The sequence below is a fragment of the Polypterus senegalus genome, chromosome 12 (genome assembly GCF_016835505.1).
Source record: "Polypterus senegalus isolate Bchr_013 chromosome 12, ASM1683550v1, whole genome shotgun sequence".
In the NCBI taxonomy this organism is placed as follows: Eukaryota; Metazoa; Chordata; class Cladistia; order Polypteriformes; family Polypteridae; genus Polypterus; species Polypterus senegalus.
The window spans coordinates 104,035,256-104,056,616 of NC_053165.1; the positions used below are offsets into that span (position 1 = coordinate 104,035,256).

The window sequence follows — 21,361 nt, forward strand, 5'->3', positions numbered from 1 at the left end:
GAAAAACATATATTATAACACTTTTGGTACTGCAAAAATGCATCCATTACACTGTTATGCAACAAGACCTTAATAAAGGCTTCTTTTGATCTTCATTAAACTTATAAAACATTAGTAAATCAGTTATTCATCTCTGTGCTGAAATGATGGTAAAATTAATATAAGGAATTCACAGGTCTTATACTAAATATGTAATATCAAGAGAAATGTGTCTCAGTTAAGCCACCTCAGACCACCCTAAAGTGAAGTTTTGTTAGAACTGTCACTTTGAAGAGGTGAATAACTATCTACTGATGTCTAATAAGTTTAATGAAGTCTCAAAGAAGCCTATGTTTAGGCATTGTTGCATAAGAGTCAATGAGAAATAGATGCATTTTTGCAGTACCTAAACTAAAAGTGTTACATATTATATTATCCATCCATCCAATTTCCAACCCGTTGAATCCGAACACAGGGTCACGGGGGTCTGCTGGAGCCAATCCCAGCCAACACAGAGCGCAAGGCAGGAACCAATCCCGGGCAGGGCGCCAACCCACCACAGGCAGTATATTATATTATATTATATTATATTATATTATATTATATTATATTATATTATATTATATTATATTATATTATATTATGAGGGAGGTTCAAAAAGTTTCTGCACTTTCATATTTTTTTTGGAAACGTTGAAGGTGGGAGGAGAAGTAATTGGGCATTAAAAAGTTGGTATGATACTGGGAATATTGCCTCACAAATTAAGGTGACTATGTAGAAAAATTATGTCATTTGTTTTTGAAATTCTTAATAAATAGAGTTAAAAAAAGCGTGGAAACTATTGGAACATCCCTTGTATATTATATTATATTATCCATCCATCCATTTTCCAACCCATTGAATCCGAACACAGGGTCATGGGGGTCTGCTGGAGCCAATCCCAGCCAACACAGGGCGCAAGGCAGGAACCAATCCTGGGCAGGGCACCAACCCACCGCAGATATTATATTATATTATATTATATTATATTATATTATATTATATTATATTATATTATATTATATTATATTATATTGTGACTACATGGTGATGAAGATGTTAGTACTGGTGTCTCAAACGTTCAGAAGAACAAAATCAAATTCTTTTATAGTGAATGTCTGTGGAATTTTCACAAATGTGAGCTTTTCTATGGGTACTTCATTTTTCCTTTCACATTGTGTTTGGAGGATTGGCCATTCTAACCTGGGCTGGTGTACATTAGTGCATTTGTAGACAATTGTGCTGTACAACGGACTGACAGAATATCCAATGTTGGTTCTTGGTAAAGCACTTTTAGTAAACAGATATTGCGGACCTACTATATTCTATGACTTTTCATGTGTTTATTAGTTTTCCTTCACATAAAGCTGCCTTGAATGATTTTTAGAGAGCATTGCTATTGCTGCCTCACTTACAATATCTGCTGCTTTATGAGAGTTTTCAGACTTACTCTTTGTGATATGAGATGCTTCTACTGTGTTGGGTTCATGTGCATTTCTGATTAGAATTTTGGAAGTCACTGTTGATTTGCTGCATGCTATGTTCCAAAGATAATTCAAGATTTGTTCTCATTACCTTGAATGTCAAAGCCAAATGAGAAAGTCAGTTTCTGAATAGGAAGAATACAGTTATTTTACCATTATGTGCCGAGTCACCACAGTGCCACAAAAGAGATGACTGAATTACAGCTGCTGACTGTACTTCTTAAATACACAGTTAAGTACACAAGGACATGATTAGTTTCATTTCCCATGTCCTTGCAAGTTACTGATAAAGAACCATTGGAGTCAGGATTCCGCAGCAGGAGCAGGACTAGCTCACAGATCAACAGGCTTTATTTAATTAATATACCTTTCATGAGTGCTAAAGGCAAATAGTTAACAGCTACAGCTGCAAAGACTTAATGTATTCAATATATTCAATATGCTGTATAATCAAATGGTGAAAATCATATTTATCCATTGAAATGAACTCTCATGCTAAATACAAAAAAATGTAGAATGTGGGAGGATGTCCCACACAAACATGAGGTTCTGGAGCTGTGAGGCAGCAAGCAGCCCTTTTCACTGTACTGCTAGGTTTCACTTTGTACTGGAGAAATAAACCCCAAAAAATGAAAGATGAATTATATCCATCAATTCAGTTATAAAATTTGTATCTTCTGTATACGTCCGTCCTAAAAAAATGTATATTTTACATGACAAAATTGTGTTATTTTCACAAATCTACTTTGTTGAAAATTGTATCTTATTTTCCAGTATTAAGTTAATATTATTGGTAAAGTATTCTGTAAACAATCAGGATTCTGATTTGAAATGTTTCTGTATTTACCAGATATTTAGAATATTCCTTGAATCAAGAATACATTCGAAAGCAAGATTCCATATCTACCATAAGTTACATTGCAAGAAACGTGGTGGGACAGTCTTTGGTTTGGGACTTCATTCAATCCCGTTGGGAAACTCTGTTCAATAAGTGAGTCTTCTTTTTATTGATTTCAATATGACTTCATATTCCACTGTTAAACATACATGGGAGACACATGAAGGTACAGTAGGTCCAACAGGATAATTGCCACATTGGATTTCTCTACTTTTATTTCAAATGATTAATCATCATGTCTTTATCTTCAGGGCCAGGACTATAAAAATTTATCTGTAAAGAAAATTACCCCTCAGGGATTAATACAGTGTACCAAAATATATATATATAAATATATATATATATATATATATATATATATATATATATATATATATATATATATATATATATTGTGGCGAGTGGTTGGGGGTGGTACCCAGCTGGGATGCCCAGAAGTACTGGAGGAGGGCTTACGCCTCCTCCAGAACTCGAGGGGGCGACCGCCCTGGTGGCTTTGGGGACCAGAACTTAGAAGCTCAACCCTATATGGGACCGTGGTCCACACCCGAAAGTGCTGGGGGGAAGAGGACCAGGGACACCCAGAGTGCTTCGAGGTGCACAGCCGGCACTTCCGCCACACCTGGGAGGGCCGGCGGAAGGTTATCAGGAGGTACCTGGAGCTCATCCGGGTAAGCATAAAAGGGGCCGTTTCCCTGCATTTGATGGCTGGAGTCAGGTGAAAGAGGATGGAGCTCGGAGGAGAGGAGGCAGTCAGGAGAAGAGAACGCAATTGTGTAAGGGCTTGGACTTGAGGGTGCGGCACTGGGTTGTGTGTGTTTAATGGTATTGTAAATACTGTAAATAAATGTGTGTGGGTTTAAATGAATGTCTACTTGTCTGTGTCCGGGCTGTATCCCACTATATATATATATATATATAGTGTGACCAAGTGCAGGAAGGACAGCTCCATTAAATGACAAACTTTTGGGTACCAACTGTGTCATGCTATGTATTGTCCAAAATAATAAGCAAAACAATGCTCTTTTCTAAGCGTGAGTGTCCCCCAAAGCAGGGCTAAAATTCAAATCAAAATAATTTAGCTAGTTAGCTAGGTCACATCCGTAGTAAAGCTCCATCCAGTTGGTAGCTCTTGCTTAAAATGACACCTCCTGGGAAGCTTCGGCTTTTACGGTAACTGAACCAGAATTGGCAGAGTCTGTTGCCTCACTGGGAGGTTTCTCGACTCCGTGGCAAAAGAAGGAGATAACACTGTTAGCGATTACCCGCTCTCATCCCAGTTGCTTATTACATACCTCAAAAGAGCCTGTAAGGAGATTTTCCACATGCATGTGTGACAATATATATTATATATCTCTATTATAATAAAAAATCTGGGACGAGACAAAACTTTTTTGCCTGGGACGAGACGTGACTTTCTCAGAGAGATATTTTCATGTCCTGTGAGACGAGACTTTGTGCCAAGATATTTAACCATGCCTGGGGCCGGAAATAAAAGACAAAGAGTAGATGACAAGGTAGAACGTTGTAAAGAATACAAAAACGTTGGTGCGATACACATGCATAGCAGGTTAGAAATAATGAAAGTACTAAAATTCGAAAGTCTCAAAAAAATGATAGTAAATATCGCATTAGTACAAACAAACAGAAATTATTACTTGGTGAAATAACGGAACAGCGAAAAGAGATCGAATATATTGTTCAGATTTAAACTGTAAGTCGGAGACTTGTATATTGTCTAATTCGTGTTGCTATCAGGGAAAAGTAGCGTTTCTTCCCAGTGAAGAGGTGTATCCGCGAGAAATAAAAGATTTGTTGTCTGGTGAAAGTGAAATCCACATACACAAGCAGTAGAGGCGCGAAGTGGCAGGCGCATGGCACAGGGTGGGGGGTCGGCAAGCGAGCAGGGGGTGAAGCCAACTAGTAAATATAAATATATTGTAAAAGGATAGGAACTGACACACTTAAAAAGGTTTGGGGCAGCCACTCATATTATCCCTGGCTGCAATGGGTTAGGATTTCTAGAGAAGTGATTAGTTTGGAGTCTAGACAAGAACTGACGAATGTTTGGAAAGATGGCAGTTTTAAGTGATTAACACAGAAGTGACGTAGGGGAACCGGAAGTGACCGTCTTCTGACGTCATCTTAGGTGCCGGAACCGGAAGTGACATCTTCAGTCCTCATTGTTGGGGACCTGAGTGGCTGGACCAGACCAAAGGGTCGCCCATGTAACACCTGGCTGTGGCAGATAGATGGTCATTTCCGGAGGGTGGGACTGGACTGTGTGTCTACCTGGGAGGTTGCCAACCGGGATCCCAAGTTGTTTCGTCATGCAGTGGGTGCGGTAACGCACTGTACCAGTGCATGCTCCCCAACTTGACTTGACTTGGTCCATACAATGTCCTCCTACTCGCAATATATATATATATTGTCAGGGATACCAGGGGCAACGACCCGGCCGGGAGGTCTTGAGGGACCGGAAGAGGGTCAATACCCACCCTGGATTACGTGGGGGCTGCCTTCCTGGTTGCTTTGGGGGCCACGGGTAGAGGGCTTAGAAGCCCAACCCTGTAGGGACCCGTGGTCACCACCAGGGGGCGCCCCAATGCCTTGGGGACTCTGGACCTCAGCACTTCCTCCACACCAGGAAGTGCTGGGGGGAAGAAAAGAAGGGACACCCGGAGAGCTTCCAGGAGAACAGCCGGCATTTCCGCCACACTGGGGCGTGTCCAGGGAGGCATGCTGGGACACACCTAGAGCTAATCCGGGATGATATAAAAGGGGCCGTCTCCCTTCATTCGAGGCTGGAGTCGGGTGGAGGCAGGACAAAGCAGGAGAAGAGAGAGTGGAGGCGGCCTGAAGAGGAGGCATTGTGTGGCCAGGACTGTGTTGCGGTTTGTGTGCACTGGAAACTTGTATATAATAGTTGTAAATAAACATGTGGTGGTGGATTACAACATGTCTGCCTGTCTGTGTCCGGGCCGTGTTCACTATATATATATATGTGTATACGTATGCACACTGTGGTCTGAACACACACTAGAATGACTAAAAACGAAATAAAAATGAAAAAGAAAGATACTTCTGACTTGGCAGTTACAGTTGCTGAATGATGAATTTATGTGGAGGACTTCATTCAGTTATGCTCATAATAACATGAACTGTAGCTTGACTATCATTTAAAAGGCTGTCCAATCTAGGATGTGCAATTCTACTTAGACATTTATTCATCTTCTATAGAATTATTTCTTTTTTGCACAGAAAATGTTTTTGTTGAGTCTGTTACATTCCGTTTCTGTCCCTCATTCATGAAATCCTTCCTCTCTCTAAAATAACAAACATGCCATTCCTTAGCCTTGTGATCCTTTGAGTATGTTGGCTTTTTTATGATGTTTCTACTAGGGTTTTTATATGCCTTCTCTTTGTGTATATTGGCTATTTTTTCATTTCATTTGTAAAGATACAGATCTGTTTCAAACATGAGAAATCTCAACAAAAGTTTATGAAATGGGCAGACATCGACAAGACAGGCAGAGAAAGACAAAGCTGCTATTTACAGTCATTTTGGCTGCATGACCGGACACATGAAATTCTCAGACTAACATTTTTTTTCAGAGTGTTGATTTCTTGGATTTACTTTCTGTATACATGTTGGTCTAATCGCTTATTCCACGCAGGCACCCTCCACAAGTTACAGGACCCCTTTCTTTACTTAAATTACAATGGTAGCTGATAGGTCATGACCCACAATTCTCCTTACTGGGGAAGTACAGCACTGTAGAAGCTGTTGTCCATTCTTGTGCAGTTTCTGCTTTATCAGACAGTCGGTCTGGTTTTGGATATGATGCAATATGCCAGAGAAGCTTAATAACCTATTTGTATCTAGACAGAGTGTAAATATTTGTTCATTTTCAATTCTGTCATAGAATCATATGAGTGTTCCATGGGGATGTGGGATCATGGATCAGTTAGGTGTGTGGACTTGAGTGGACTGGCATTGATTCCTGACTAGTAACTGTAGCAGACTCTGTGGACCTGTGACCCTTGTAAGTGCCATAAAGGACAGACTGGTATGCAGGCTGGACGGGAAAATGACTTCTTACCAGGCTGGAGGTTTTTAAAGGATGGACCTGCAGAAGTAAGGGACTAACTGTCAGCCACTGCTAAGTTGTTATCCTGAGTCTTGCATATACTTCTTATTCAAGCAGACATTTGGTGGTCAGTCTAGTAGTAAGCAGCAGATGCCACTGGATTTTTAAATTGCTATTGAACCAAAAGATTACAACATTCTAATTTTCAAAAACATTGAATTACTTTTGCCATTTAATTTTATTTTCTTTCCCAGTGATTTTCTCAGCGGATTTGACAAATCTTACCCTTTTTATTCTCAGCATCCCTTTTTCTCATCCACGATTTTAATTAAATTTACATTTTATAGTACAAATCTGATAGCAGAAAGTTAAAGGACCCACAAGCCATGTTGAGCTTTGAGCTACTTGTGCCTGTGCAAAGACATCAATGCGACAGTGGGACTGGCTATACAGTAAATGCCATTTTCTTGTGCTGAGTGTGCAGTGTCGACACATCAGACTATAACATGTTTGCTTTTGGCAGGTTTGGCTCCAGCTTTTTCCTGTTTTCACACATCATAGATAATGTATCTGAGAGATTTGCATCGGAATCAGAGCTCAGACAGGTAAGTATCCTCCCATTTGGACAAGGTGCACTGATGTTTCCTTGACTTTAAGTGCACTGGGAACTATGCAGAGGTCTTTATCTTGGTTCTTGTCTCCTACAGGTTGCATTTGCTTCCATGTTTTAAAATTAACAATTTCCTTTGATAATAGAAGGGCCATGAAATAACTCACATCGATCCAAGTGGAAGAGACTGTTGTTATTTATCTTGTTCATTTTTAAATAAAACCCCAACAGCATAGAACAAATGTCTTTTGATAATGTGCTCTCCATGCAACCTGCATAATGAACATTGTTTCTAAACTTTCTTTATAATCAGTAACTCACCTCTTGAGATAATCAAATCATTCCTTTTCATTCCCAATTGAATCCACAAGCTCATTTCTGCCATTTTAGAGAATAAATTATGAAATAAATTATTTATAACAATGTTTACAGTTAAACCTGTTAAGGACAAACTGAGGAGAACAGTTTATGGCATGTTGTACCACATTTGTCATGTCATGTCATTTTATAAGCCACTTTATCTAGGCCAGGATTGCAGTGGGTGCAGGAGCCTATCACAGCTAGCATTGGACACAAGGCAGGAAGAAACCCTGGACAGGGTGCCAGTCTATCATAGGGTGACCTCACTGCACACACCCAAGGGCAATTGAGTGTCACCAATTCACCTAACCTGCATGTCCCAAATAGAGCAGGACTGGGTGGTATCTAAGAAGTACTAAAACAAGGTCCATTCCAGCAAAAATGACAGTCAAGCTCAGAAGCCCTCCAGGAAATGCACCTGAGCCAAAGCTGATCTCTCTGTGATACAGATGAAAACTGCACTCCTGGTTATACTAGTCCAAGTGATAGAGCGGGAAGTAGATGCAGTCGTGGACACCAGGAGCCTTTATAAGTTGATGAAGAACAAATTGTGGGAAAGGATGGCCCGTACAGTAGAATATTTGATTTCTTCTTCATCTTTCAAGTTTGTAGGGGATGTGACCGAACATCTCATTTTAGGCAGGGTTCCTACTGCATATCAACTACACTTCATGACCTGAAAGACGAACACTTATATCTTAGATGATCAACACTTGACTCTGCCACTGCTTCTTGGGCTGGATTCAGTTACCACCATGAAATTGAATATACATTTCACCCACGGAAGTATTCTCTGGTAGGGGGTGTAATGCACAACTTTATATCGAAAGCCCAGGAAGATCTCCATTGGGTCCACCTAGGCTTCTATGCTGCTGAAGTTTTAACATCTAATGGCTCTGTTATGGCCAGCATTTGGAACCAGCCTCCTGAGGTGAGACCTCTGTTGCAATGGTGGCCAGAGGTGTGGACAGAAAGATTTGGAATAACCAACATAGTCACTTATAACATTCATACCCTTGACGAGGTCCCTATCCGTGGCTGGGCATATAGTGTTTACCCACAGAAGAGAGCTATCATTAAAGAACATGTGAACAAGATGCTAGCTGAGGGGATCATAGAATCTTTGACCTCACCCAGCGCTGCTCCAGTGGTGCTTACAAAGAAGCCAGATGGTACATACCATTTTTGAGTGGATTTTTGGAAACAATGCACTCACCTGGGGCCTCATGTATAACGCCATGCGTAGAACTCGCACTATAACATGGCGTAAGCACAAAAGCCGAAATGTGCTTACGCACAGAAAAATCCAGATGCAGGAATCTGTGTGTACTCCAACTTCCATGTTCTTCCGCTACATTAATCCCGATCAGCGTGAAAACTAACGCTTGTGCACGCGCTTTATGTAATGCCCAAACTCCTCCCAGAATTACGCCTCTTTGAATATGCAAATGAATATAAATCGCCCTTAAGCTTAGCCTTCTGTGTAAAGACAATGGGAAAAGCACGGGGAAAATATAAGAATTTCAGCAAATACCAAGTGGAGGCAAAGGAAAAACATACTATTTGTTCAAATAAACCGTAGTATAATCAACAAAATGAAGTTGATCGAGTGACATAGCGTGTTGGAGAAACTTGAAAGCTCACGTTCACAAAATCGCACAGTGCCGGAAATAAAAAAGAAGTCACATATCAAAGTCAAAGTGAAAAGCCGAGTTGTAAGCCCACTGTCTGAGTGTCATATGAAAGCTTATTAGGGTACAGAGAAAAAAAAGGCACACGGTGGGGAAAAAGCACGAAATGTCATTAAAGTAGAACATCATAAACTTCATCTTAAAATCGTTTAATTAACCAGTTTCTCAAATCACATCGTAATTAAAGTAGCACGTTAAATGCTTTGTTTTGTACGTGATCTTCTATGTGCTCTGTGTGTGTGAATCACTACTTGCTTCTTAAACCGGCTCTCTTCCTCCAACTGGACACAGAATCCATTACATTCGTGATATTACAGCTCTCTGAATAACTAAAATACTGAGATGTATACGTGATATTATTTTCATGATGATAGGAGTTAAAGCATGTTATTAAACATAGGAACATGGCGGTGCAGTGATAGTGATGAGTTGGCGCCCTGTCCAGAGATTGTTTCTGCCTCCCGCAAGATGCTTACTGCGCCATGCGAGACCTTCGATGAATTAATTTATTGCATCAGTACTGTCTTTTTCGAATGTACTAACCTCTTTCTCCAAGTAACTAATCACCAGACAATCAGCTCTGTAATAGATGTTAAGCCATCTGTAAGCTTAGAACGCAGATTCTTCAAAACTTTTAAGGAACATTGAAATCTTCGTAGTACATGTTTAATTATTCTATCCATCTATCCTTCCAGTGTCGCGCCAGTCCCAGCAAGAATACAGTGCGAGGCAGGAACAATCTGTGAACATGACGCCAGCTTGTCGCTAGCACTGCGACACCGTGTCCTCACATGTTTAATTATTAACAATATAGATTATTTAAATGATGTTAACATTTTATCTGTATAATGTAATAAACATATTTTGCTGCATTTCATCTTAAAAATGATATCATCATCATTTGTAAACACGTGCTTTATAAAGTGGCACAGGTTGTGCAATATTATAACTGTATCATAAGTTTACAGTGAGGTGATTGTACTTATAAGTGCAAACTGTTCTACCAGGAGCACTTGATGGACTGATTGAGTGCGTTTAGAGTTCTTGGGATGAAACTGTTTCTGAACCGTGATGTCCGTACAGTTAAGGCTCTGAAGCGTTTGTCATTTGAGGCTAGTTCAATAAACAGCATGGCTGAGGCAGCATGTGCTTGATGCTGTACAGTAATCCCTCCTCGATCGCGGGGGTTACGTTCCAGAACCCCCGCAATAGGTGAAAATCCGCGAAGTAGATATTTTAAGCCCTTATAAACTCTCCCACACTGTTAACATTATTAGAGCCCTCTAGACATGAAATAACACCCTTTAGTCAAAAGTTTAAACTGTGTTCCATGACAAGACAGAGATGATAGTTCTTTCTCACAATTAAAAGAATGCAAATATATCTTCTTCTTCAAAGGAATGCGTGTCAGGAGCAGAGAATGTCAGAGAGAGAGAGAGAGAGAAAAGCAAACAATCAAAACATCAATACGTGCTTTTGGGCTTTTAAGTATGCGCACCGCGATAAAGCGGCGCAAAGAAAGGAGCAATGTGAAGGTAGTCTTTCAGCATTTTTTATAGGAGCGTCCATATCCTCTAGGCAAACAGCCTCTGTGCAAACAGCCCCTCTGCTCACAGAATGTCAGAGAGAGTGAGAGAGACAGAGACAAGCAAACAATCAAGCACCGAGTGGGAAGCATATTGTATATCATTGAGGTGTTTTATTTAATACGTAATACACGCTCTGATTGGGTAGCTTCTAAGCCATCCGCCAATAGCGTCCCTTGTATGAAATCAACTGGGCAAACAAACTGAGGAAGCATGTACCATAAATTAAAAGACCCATTGTCCACAGAAATCCGCGAACCAGCGAAAAATCCGTGATATATATTTAGATATGCTTACATTTAAAATCCGCGATGGAGTGAGGCCGCGAAAGTCGAAGCGCGATATAGCTGTATCACTGTATATTGATAATTCTGTTTACGATCAGATTGCACACACAGATACAATGGGATAAATAGTCTGAGTGGTGCAGTAAGAGTAACAATGCTAAAGCAGCTATGGAATTTGGAATAGTTTGGCCATTTTGTGGACCATTATATTGTTACAGGTTAATTACAATCAGATGCCTTAAACTAATAAACAATATGCGGTTAATTTCAGTGTATATGATAAAGCCGCTGTGGTGAGCTGGCGCCGTGCCTGGGGTTTGTTTCCTGCCTTGTGCCCTGTGCTGGCTGGAATTGGCTCCAGCAGACCCCCGTGACCCTGTAGTTAGGATATAGCGGGCTGTATAATGGATGGATGGATGATAAAGCTGCGTCAGGGATGTAGATCTAAAAAAGATAGGCAAACCACACTGGAACAAAATCACTGCTTTGATGCTGGGTGTCGCTAGTTTGCAAAACCGAGTGGAGAACTTGCATACACTAATCATTTAGCTAGCGTGAAAATGTGCGTGGCTTTATGCCTAGTTTAGGTTTTATACATCACAATGTGAGCGTGGAAACAGGCTTACGCAACGTTTTTGTGCATATGCACCGTTTATACATGAGGCCCCTGGCCTGGGTGAGAGCCCACCATGTCTCTGATGCTACATCCAACTTCTCTGCCAAACTTGCACCTAAGTGGATAGGACCAGTGAAAATTGTAAAGAAACTCAGACCAGTAAACTACCAGATAGAGAAGGGATTAGAAACAGACTCCAAATTAGGTCAGCGTTTGTCAACCTTTAAGTATTTGCAATCCGAGTTTTCATAACAGTTTTAATTGCGCCCCCTAAGGTTTTTTTGAAAGGAGCCCACTAATACCAATTTGTTCTTTTTTAATTAATGATATATCATAGATGCATATTTTATTATACCTACTTAACTTTTTTCCACATTTATCTAACTCTATATTTATTTTTCTAGTATCAGAATGTAGTTTAAGTTAATTTGTTTTGGTTTCAATAGATGTATTTTTCCTATTTTCGATTCTTTTTTTCTTTTTTTCACATCTTCGCGCCCCCCTTTTTGTTACTTCACGCCCCCCTAGGTGAGTCCGCCCCACAGTTTGAGAACCACTGAATTAGGTGCAATACATGCAGCTAACATTAAACCCTATTTTGGGCCACCCATAACTATGAGTAGGGGTGGGGGCGGGGGGATTATGTAGCACTGCCACATAGGTAAAATATTATTATCATATTCTTCTTATGGGCTCTGTATTGTACCTTGTCTGTTTGTTTTGTGCTGCTTGTCGTTGCCGGGGCTTCCACATAGTTTCCGGTGGGGTAAATTTCCATAGTTTCAGGACTGTCAGCCCTGACGTGGTGATGTACGGCATTACCCTTCTTAGGCAGGATCTGGAGAGATCCATCAGAAACTGTTCTGATTGGTAGCCAATGAAGGGTCAAACTGCCAAAAAGAAACCAGCATGGAGGAAGTAGTCAGGAGGAATAGCCGATCTGCAAGGCAGTTGCAACTAAGCCAAAAAAAGGAGTGACGCATATTATCAGTGCTGAGAGAAAAGGTAGAAATGACACACATACTGTCACTTGGACAAGGTTAGTGAGGTGGCCACCTGCACGCCTGTTTTTAAGACTGTCCATATGCCTTATCCTTTTACTTTTGGGATAGCGCTGTGTTCAGTTTTCCTCTGGTCCTTTCAAATCTGCCTCCCATCTTCTGACATTTCCCCTCCTCTAACGGACAATAACACATTGGAATTTTGGGTCGTGACACATTTGGAGATATGTCTGTCTCAAGTGTTCTGTTTATATTTATGCATATATATGTGCCTTACTTGTTCCGCGGCATCTCTTGTTCTATAAGATCGTATTGACAATTTTGTGTATGTGTATGTATATATTATCTGTAGAGGGTAGTTGGTACGGGTATTCCTTTATAGTTACTGTAAAGGTGGGGATTTGGTGTGTTTTGGGTTTTTGTTTTTATGTATATGGGGGCAGGAAATTTCCCAAGGGGCAGCTAAAGGTAGCTTTATTTAGTTGATGTTTTTGTGTGAACCAAACATGTGTAATTGCTCTGTTACAATATATCTATACGTATATGTAACATTTTCTTTTATGTTTTTCCATAATTGTTTCCTTTTGTTTTCTGTCTTTGCTTAACAACAAGCTTTGGGAGCAGAAGTGGTAGAACAATCAGGTCTGCTGTGCTAAGAATAAATTAATGAGTTAATTGTCTGTGTAGTATTTCTCTCTTTGAGTTTAGGGGAATTGTTACACACCCATCTATCATTACAATGCAGGACTTGTGTCCAGTGCTGCTGGATGGGGTTGTGATATTATTATTATAATTACTATAAATATAAGTGCTGGGAGTAGTAGAGTAGAATTATTGTTATATTCTTAGATTCTTCTGTTAGAAAGATCAGAAGAGTCTATATACTATAAATCCCTTAACAGCAAAATTTTAAATTCGAAGAAACTGAATTAATGCAAAAACGGAATATTCACAGACTGTAAATAACAATGGCGGTTACGTGCAATGTTCTGACACCCAGCAGAAATTCAAGGAGTGTCATTTTTCAGGACAAACAGTACAATGACTCCGCATATGTTCTTTAGACGATTAAAGCCCATGTAACCCATCCATCCATCCACTTTTTTGCTAAACTGTTCCGGTTTAGGGCAAAAGTTTAAGATTAAATACAAGTATCTTAAACCAGATTATTTTATATTTTAAACTCAGAACATAAGCTTCTCTTTCTTTCTTTCTTTCTTTCTTTCTATACACAAACAGGTAAGACACATGCAGATAATTTCGTACATTCACCAATATATAATAATTATGTAATTCCCTGCACCTTAGAGCTGGCTTAGTGCAGACAGTGAAATAGCGAATGCTCTAAACTCACATTTTTCTGAGGTCTTGACATTTGAAGAAATGGTTAACCTCCAAGCAACTTCTAAGGAGAGTGAGTGATTTGGAAATTGTAGAGGGAGAAGTACTGCTCAGATTAAATAGGCAGAAATTAAACAAATCACTAGGACCAGATAATATTTGTCCTCAAGTTCTAAAGGAGGTTAGCAAGTACATATAAAAACCCTTGACGCATATTTTAGGAAGTCACTGCACTCTGTGGAAAATGGCAAATATTATTTTGTGATAAAGAAAGGGTGATCTGGCAGATCTAAGCAACTATAGACCAGTAAGCTTAACGTGCATCACAGGAAAAATAATGGAAGGAATTATTAAAGAAAAGCTTGAGGAACACATGGCAGGAGCAGGAGTTTTACTAAACAGTCAGCATGGGTTTTAGAAGAGGGAGTTCTTGTTTTACCAGCACGGTGGAATTCTACCAGGAAGCAATAAAAGGATATGATCAAAGTGGTGCATATGATTTTACTCATCTTGTTTCATAAAGCATTTGAAAAGATGCCATCTGAGAGGACATCAAACTAAAAGGAAGTGGGAGTTCAAGATGAGTGTGTAAAAACTTGTTAAGGGTAAATTTCGCATAAACATTCTGAAGTTTTTCTTCACACAGAGAACCATGGACACATGAAATAAGTTACCAATCAGGGTTGTTTCACAGTAGGACTTTATGTTATTTTAGAAGAATTAAGTGGTTAGAAATTGTGAGCTTTGTTGGACAGAATGGAATTTTCTCATTTAGATTGTTCTAATGTTCTAAAGGATTTTGTTTAACTCATGCCAGTTCCAGATGAGCTAAAAATCAGAGAGTGAGTTCAGAAGATCAAGTAATGATCTGGCACACCAGCTAGCTGCAAAGACAGTTGATACCAGTAACTCCAATCATTCAGATGAGCTCCCTGCCCATATTTGCCTGTTTCATGGTCTTCAGCAAAGCAATGACAGGTAGAACACTTCTACCTTGGGCAAAAATGTCAGAACAACTTCTTAAAAGATTACACACCGGTCTGCTTACTGTGTTCTTCTACTGCTGGCCTTCTTGTTGTCATATCAGTTCATGTGTCTTCAATTGGAGGTCCGGCTTTTAGTTACACCGTGCCTCTGCTTTGGAGCTCTCTCCCTCTTGATGTTGGGTGTTTTCATTTTGTTTCTTTATTTAAAAAATGTTAAAATTCACCTTTCTAGAATTTCCTTCTTAGTGCCATGAGTTATATCCTTATTAGTTGTATAATTGTACTGTATTTTTATAGGTGTTTTATTTGATTTAATTATGTATTTATACTGTTTAAAGGCTTTATCTTGTAATGAATAGTTGAAAGTCCAGAGAGGTGTAATGACATGTAGAGTAAATAAAATTGATTATTATTATTATTATTATTATTATTATTATTATTATTATTACAGTTCAGTTCCCAGTTCTGTGAATGAGCTGTTTTTTGTGATGGAAGGAATCCATCATTGTGAGGCCAGTTCTGCTTATTTCTCTTTTTGCTTTTCCAAACCAGCTTGAGCAGTTCAGGAAGGACAATGAACACATTGGCTTTGGTATGGCAGCACCGACTATTTCCCTGGCTTTGGAGAGAACCAGATCAAATATCAAGTGGGTGAACAAAAACAAGCAGGAGGTGCTAAAGTGGTTCCAGCGGGCCTCAGAGTAGCACAGAAATGTCATGGCCATTATCTTGGATGGGTCACATCTGACATTGACATGCTGAGCAGGAAGACATTGAAGGCCTTGAGGCAGTGGCATAACTAGAACTTGATGGGCCCAATTTCTAAAAAATAAATTAGTAACCCCCCCATGTTAAAATATGTTTGAAAATGACCACCGTCAAAGAGATATGTCAAGCATAAAAGCTATATAAAATCATAATTAACCTTTATGGAGTTGTGGAAATGCTGTCATCATTAATCTTTTCTTTCCAGTGTTAACTAGGCAAATGTGTTAATAATAAGACTTTTAAAACAACAACCATGCGGTCAATATGGGTCCCCTGGTCCCATGGACCCTGGTTCAAATGCAGGCTACACTACCTAGTGTTATCCCACTGCCCTGAGGTCTTGAGAGCCTCTCTGTTTTATGCTATGTCTTGTCTTTATAGCAGCACATTAATGTCACCTGGTTTGGCAGATGTGTGCTGTGTAGGGTGTCATATAAAATAAAAATAGAGGATTAAAACCTAGAGAAAGTGGCATGATTTACTTTGAGACACCAATTTGAAATTAGGAGTTCATCTGGAGTTCCATTCAGCCAACAGTAAACAAATGCCTTTAAGAAATTGGAAGCAATAAAAATTCACAGCAGTGGACATTTTCAAATTTTATTACTTTATGTATAGGATCATTATTGTACAGTGAAATTATGTTAGAATATTGAACCTTAAAGAATGTGGTGGAAATATTTTTCCTTTGATTAAAACAAAAAGTTGTCCAATTTAAAATAAACTTTTACGTATTAATTTTTATCAATAATAAAGTAAAACAAATTTTTATACAGGCATTTTTCAAGTTTATTGATTCAATATTTGGCGATTCTCTTAGCTATGTGTCATTTATTTATATTTATTTTTTGCCATCAATTTTTTTTATTGAAGTTAAATAAGAAAACAGCAATGAAAATCAATCTTATTCAAAAATTAAAAATGAAGATAAGTAATAGAAACAATGCCCCATGACACCTGTGCCTCATCTATCCCAACCTAAACACCCTTTAAAGAGTTCCTTAGTGGATCATTGATGCCCGTGTAGACTGAAGAAGAAGACATGACAGACACTACGATCCCAAAAGCAGAGAAGAGACTTGGCAAAAAGGAGAAATTAGAAATTAAGACTGAGAACGCAACACTGACTGGCAGCCAACCGGCTCCCAACCATGTGCACAGCAAACCGCCACTTGTCAGGATTGATGCAAGATGATCTGTTGATATGTGCAAAGGTTCTGTAAAAGACCATCAAGACTAGGTTAACACTAGAATCCCTGTTGCCTATGAAAAAACTCGTAATTCCAGGCCACCTTAAATTCCTTTGCACCTCTCCATTAGCGTCTTTTGTTTTGCAGATATGTCAATCAGCACTAGCAGCCTGCTATCCCATCCTCCTGATCAATCAAACACTTTCACAAAGGTTACAGGTATAACAAAACAAGTGTGCTTTTATTCAAGAATATAACCAAAGAAAAAGAAGTCAGGTTAGGGTACAATGCTGACATGACTGCTTGGGTGGTGCGGTGGTAAGAGCTGCTGACTCGTAATCAAGACGTTGCTGGTTCGATTCTGGGCGCGGTCCAGAATTGCCATTTTGAGTAGTGAGCTGCTCTTATTGTTACTATTATACAATAAAAACATGCATTCGATTTATTTGAGTCTGTAACAACTGGTGTAAATGTATGGTACTTGTAAAGGTTAGAGTTTTTTTTTTATTCAGTTTTATTCTCTCCGTCACGTTCACACTCCCCCTGATCTGACACTGTCAGTTTTCAAAAAAAGACATGCTATAGCAGAGGTGAACTCAGATGAGGATGAGGATTCTACATCAGAGAAAGAGAACAGAAGCCTCCCTGCAAGAAATATCCACTCACACATAAGAACAGCACAGCTGCACCAGGTGTAAAGGTGAAAGATGGCACCGTTTGGATGCAGCAAAAGGGCGGCCGTTGTTCTACCAGTCAATCTGCCACATGCATGCCCTTCAATGAAACAGCAGGGTTTGCCAACCTTGCCAAAGTATTGTGCACAATTCCTAGTCTCTTAGAGATGGCATTGAGGCTAAGGATCTGAGCTGGTATCTGGAAGGTTGCCAGTTCAAATCACCATTATTGGATTGGATAATTGGATGCAGCTCTTACAATTTCTTCCTCATCTCTTTTTTTTTTGTTTCTCATTTCAAACTACTGTGATGGATTTTTAGCCTGGTTGCTGTTTTCTTCCAACAGGTGTCCCCAACCTGGAAAAGTCCCAGGTGCAAGAAACAACTTATTCTGAGTCACTGCCCAGGCCAGCTGCAACTAAGCAACATTTCATCTTGATGCTTGTTTGCTTATGATCAAGTGTGTGATCACAGTCCTGTCTGGGCTTTATGTTGAACAGGTTTTTGTGAACAGTGGCCAGGGCAGGTGGGGGTTGCTCAACCTGACCAAGGCATTACAATGGAATTGCAGAGTGCCCTGGAGTAGTTCTAACAAAAGATGTCTTGCAACCCCATTAACTAGGGAAAGGACAGTGAGCTGGTTAGATACTGACCAATCACAGATCACCTCCTTTGGCCTAGGCAAATGAGGTTCTGCTTCTTGTGAATGTTTAACTCCAATTTCTTACCAATTGATTTTTTTTTTCTTGTTTAAAAATATTCTGCTGGATTTTTAGCCTTGTTCCTGCTTTTTCCCCTAACAGGTGCCCCCAACCTGGAGAAGTCTCATTCATGTGAAGCGACTTTCTACGAGTGACCTTAGACAGATCCAACTAGTATTTTGTATACAGACCTATTCCTGCCAGTCTGATATCTTAGATTGTCTGTTGAGTATTAAACAGATGTTTGAGAATATAGTAGCTGTAAAATATGGGGTTTGCTCAACAGCGCCAATGCCTTATACTGCTATTGCAAAGCTTCCAGGAGTAGTTCTAAATGAAGATGTCCCCACTCTCCATTAACTAAGAAAAAGGTAGCTAGGTAATTAGATAAGTAAATCAAAGCCAGTGCTGGCCAGTTACAGACCACATTAGATCACTCCCAGTGCAGGCCAATCATAGAGAACTTTAACCTAGAGCCAGCCAATCATAGATCACTTTGAAATAGCTTATGCAAATGATGTGTTGTCTCTGGTGAATTTTTAAGACCCATTTCTTTCTTCTTTCTTTTTTTTTTCTTCTTTCAATCACCTTTGCTGGCTTTCCAGCCTGCCTGCTGTTTTTTTCCCTTATGAGTGCCACCAACCTGGAGAAGCGACTTTGAACAAGTAACCCCTCTGCCCCCCCATCTTGGTGCTTACTGGGTTGCAATTTTGTATGCGTGCTTATTCCTATCAGTTTGATATCTGATAGACTTCCTCGTCTGAGGTGGTCTGCTGATTATTACACAGATGTTTGGGAATAACAGCCCTGATAAGTGGGGTTCGTTCCACTGGGCCAAGGCCTGATCCTGGAATTGCAGAGTTTCTGGGAGTAGTTCTAAATAAAGATGCTCCTACCCTCCATTAACTAAGGAAAATGTAGTTAGATAGGTAAGTCAATGCTAGAGCTGGCCAATTACAGACCACTTTAGATCAGTCCCAGTGCAGGCCAATCATATAGTAGTTCAAAGCAGAACCAGCCAATCACAGATCACTTTGAATAGCTTATGAATATAAGGTGTTGTCTCATTTATTCCTGTCAATTTGATATCTGAAAGCTTTTATGGAAAAACTGGGATAGAAAAAACTAATCTGTGATAATTGAAAAAAAGATTAGCACAAATAAATAAATAAATAAATAAAACTCCATCTGGGGTTGTCTGCTGTATATTGAATGGGTTTGGGAACACTGGCTAAGAAAGGTGGTGTTTGCACTACTTGCCCCAGGCATGATACTGGTATTGTAGAGCTTCTGAAAATACAGTAGTTCTAGCAAAAGATGGCCTACTGCCCTATTAGCTATGGTAAGGGTAGTTAGCAATATAGATTGGTTAAATAGTCCAACGTCTGGCCAATCACAGATCATTTCCTTTGGCCTATATAAATAAGGTTCTGCTTTTGGTGAATATTTAACACCAATTTCTTCTTCATCTCTTTTTCTTTTTTGTTTTTCACTCCAAAATATTCTGCTGGATTTGTAGCCTGCTTGCTACTTTCTCCTAACAGGTTCTTCCAACATGGGAAAATCCCAGGTGTGAGAAGCAACTTTCTTTGAGTCACCCCCCCAGACTCACTTCAACTATGTTTTAGTTTAGATCATGTGTGTGCTCACGTTTCTGTTCCTATAGGAGCAAGGTGGTGGAAGCATTGCCATCTAGCAGCCCAGTGGTTAGACCAGTTGATGGAGCCACGGATGTGGAGTTAGAAAGAGAAGACAGACAACAAAGAACATGGAGTTTTTTGGAGACCTGCATCACGGATACCTGTTAATGGACGAGAGAGGAAAAATGAGGTCCGCTTCAAACTAAAAGAAGAGCAAATGGAATGAGGGGAATTCAGCAAGGTGGTGTTGCAGAGTACTCTAAAATTTGTTCTAGGTGAGATTGATTTTCTTTTTGCTTTTCCTGGTAAAATTACTTTTGAAGTGGTATTTAAAAACAGAGATTTATATGATAAATTTAAGAGAATAGTAGAGAAAGAAGAATGTTAGCTCAATGTTGAAAAAATTTCTGATCTAACTTTTGAGTGACACAATAGAAATGAAGGTAAATGTCATTATGTATATAGAGAAACTAAAAATTAAAGATATCTCTACTTGTCTGTTACAATTCTGTGAAGCAAAAACTAGTATGCAGATGACAGATGAAGATGGGATAAATAATAGATAAAACAAATTTGGTGTAGTGTTGAAAAAAGATAATGACATGGAAAAGGTGATACTTCCGGTCATACCAATTGGTACAGTAAAAGGACATGTTTTTTACCCTGGCCAACCCCTAGCATGTAGAAGGTAAGGACATAAAGCTATAGAGTGTGGAATGATAAAATATAGAAATTGTAAAGAGGAAGGCAATAGTACAAGGGAGTGTTGGAGGCCAATAAGATGCAATCTATGTGGACAGGAGGCACATGTCTTCAGAGACTGTCCGGTCTCCTATGCCAACATTGTCAAAGTGAATAATATGAGAGAGAAGGTGATAGCACTCTTAGATGACGTGTCTGAGGAAGAAAGGGAAAAGGAAGAAATGGAAAGGGAAAGAATCCAAGGAGGTAAGCTCAGGAAATATAGTGAAACAGAGCCCTTAAATACTAAAGTAAGTGGTGAAAGAAGGGATGAAGAAGAAGAAGAAGAGAGAAAGAGTAGTGGAGAAAATGACTTTTATGAAAAAGAAGACAGGCAACCAAAATGTAAAAAGAGACTAGAGCAGTGCTCTCAAAATATTCTCTTCCATACTGAAGAAATAATGGAGATTCTAAGCAGAACGGCTATCCTTTGTCAATCTCCTCACCAGGAACATTGGAGAGTATAGGGCAGGAGGAAATAAAGGTAAATATGGGGATAATGCAAGCCAACCCAGAGTTATAAAGTAAATGTGGACCAGATCTATTATCATCATCTAGAATTAGTTGAAGGAAAGGCGCAGGAATGGGGGACAACTCTCTCCTATTTAGAGTCTAAAGACATGGAACGGTTTGTCCCAATGACTGGATGAATAGAGTAGAGGAATAGAAAACAGAGAG

At 39.5% G+C, this 21,361-nt stretch overlaps 1 protein-coding gene across 2 annotated transcripts in view; it reads left to right on the forward strand.

The window, feature by feature from the left end:
• The window catches only part of LOC120541449 (aminopeptidase N-like), an 82,578-nt gene extending 66,176 nt beyond the window's left edge, over positions 1-16,402 (forward strand). The window contains exons 18-20 of one of the 2 annotated variants that reach the window (XM_039773087.1): positions 2,353-2,493; positions 7,015-7,096; positions 15,522-16,402. In XM_039773087.1, coding sequence (XP_039629021.1) covers positions 2,353-2,493; positions 7,015-7,096; positions 15,522-15,674 — 376 coding nt within the window. In that variant the 3' untranslated portion in view covers positions 15,675-16,402. The remainder of the gene's footprint in view (positions 1-2,352; positions 2,494-7,014; positions 7,097-15,521) is intronic. The other variant, XM_039773088.1, reaches the window with a different exon arrangement.
• The last annotated feature ends 4,959 nt before the right edge of the window (positions 16,403-21,361 follow it).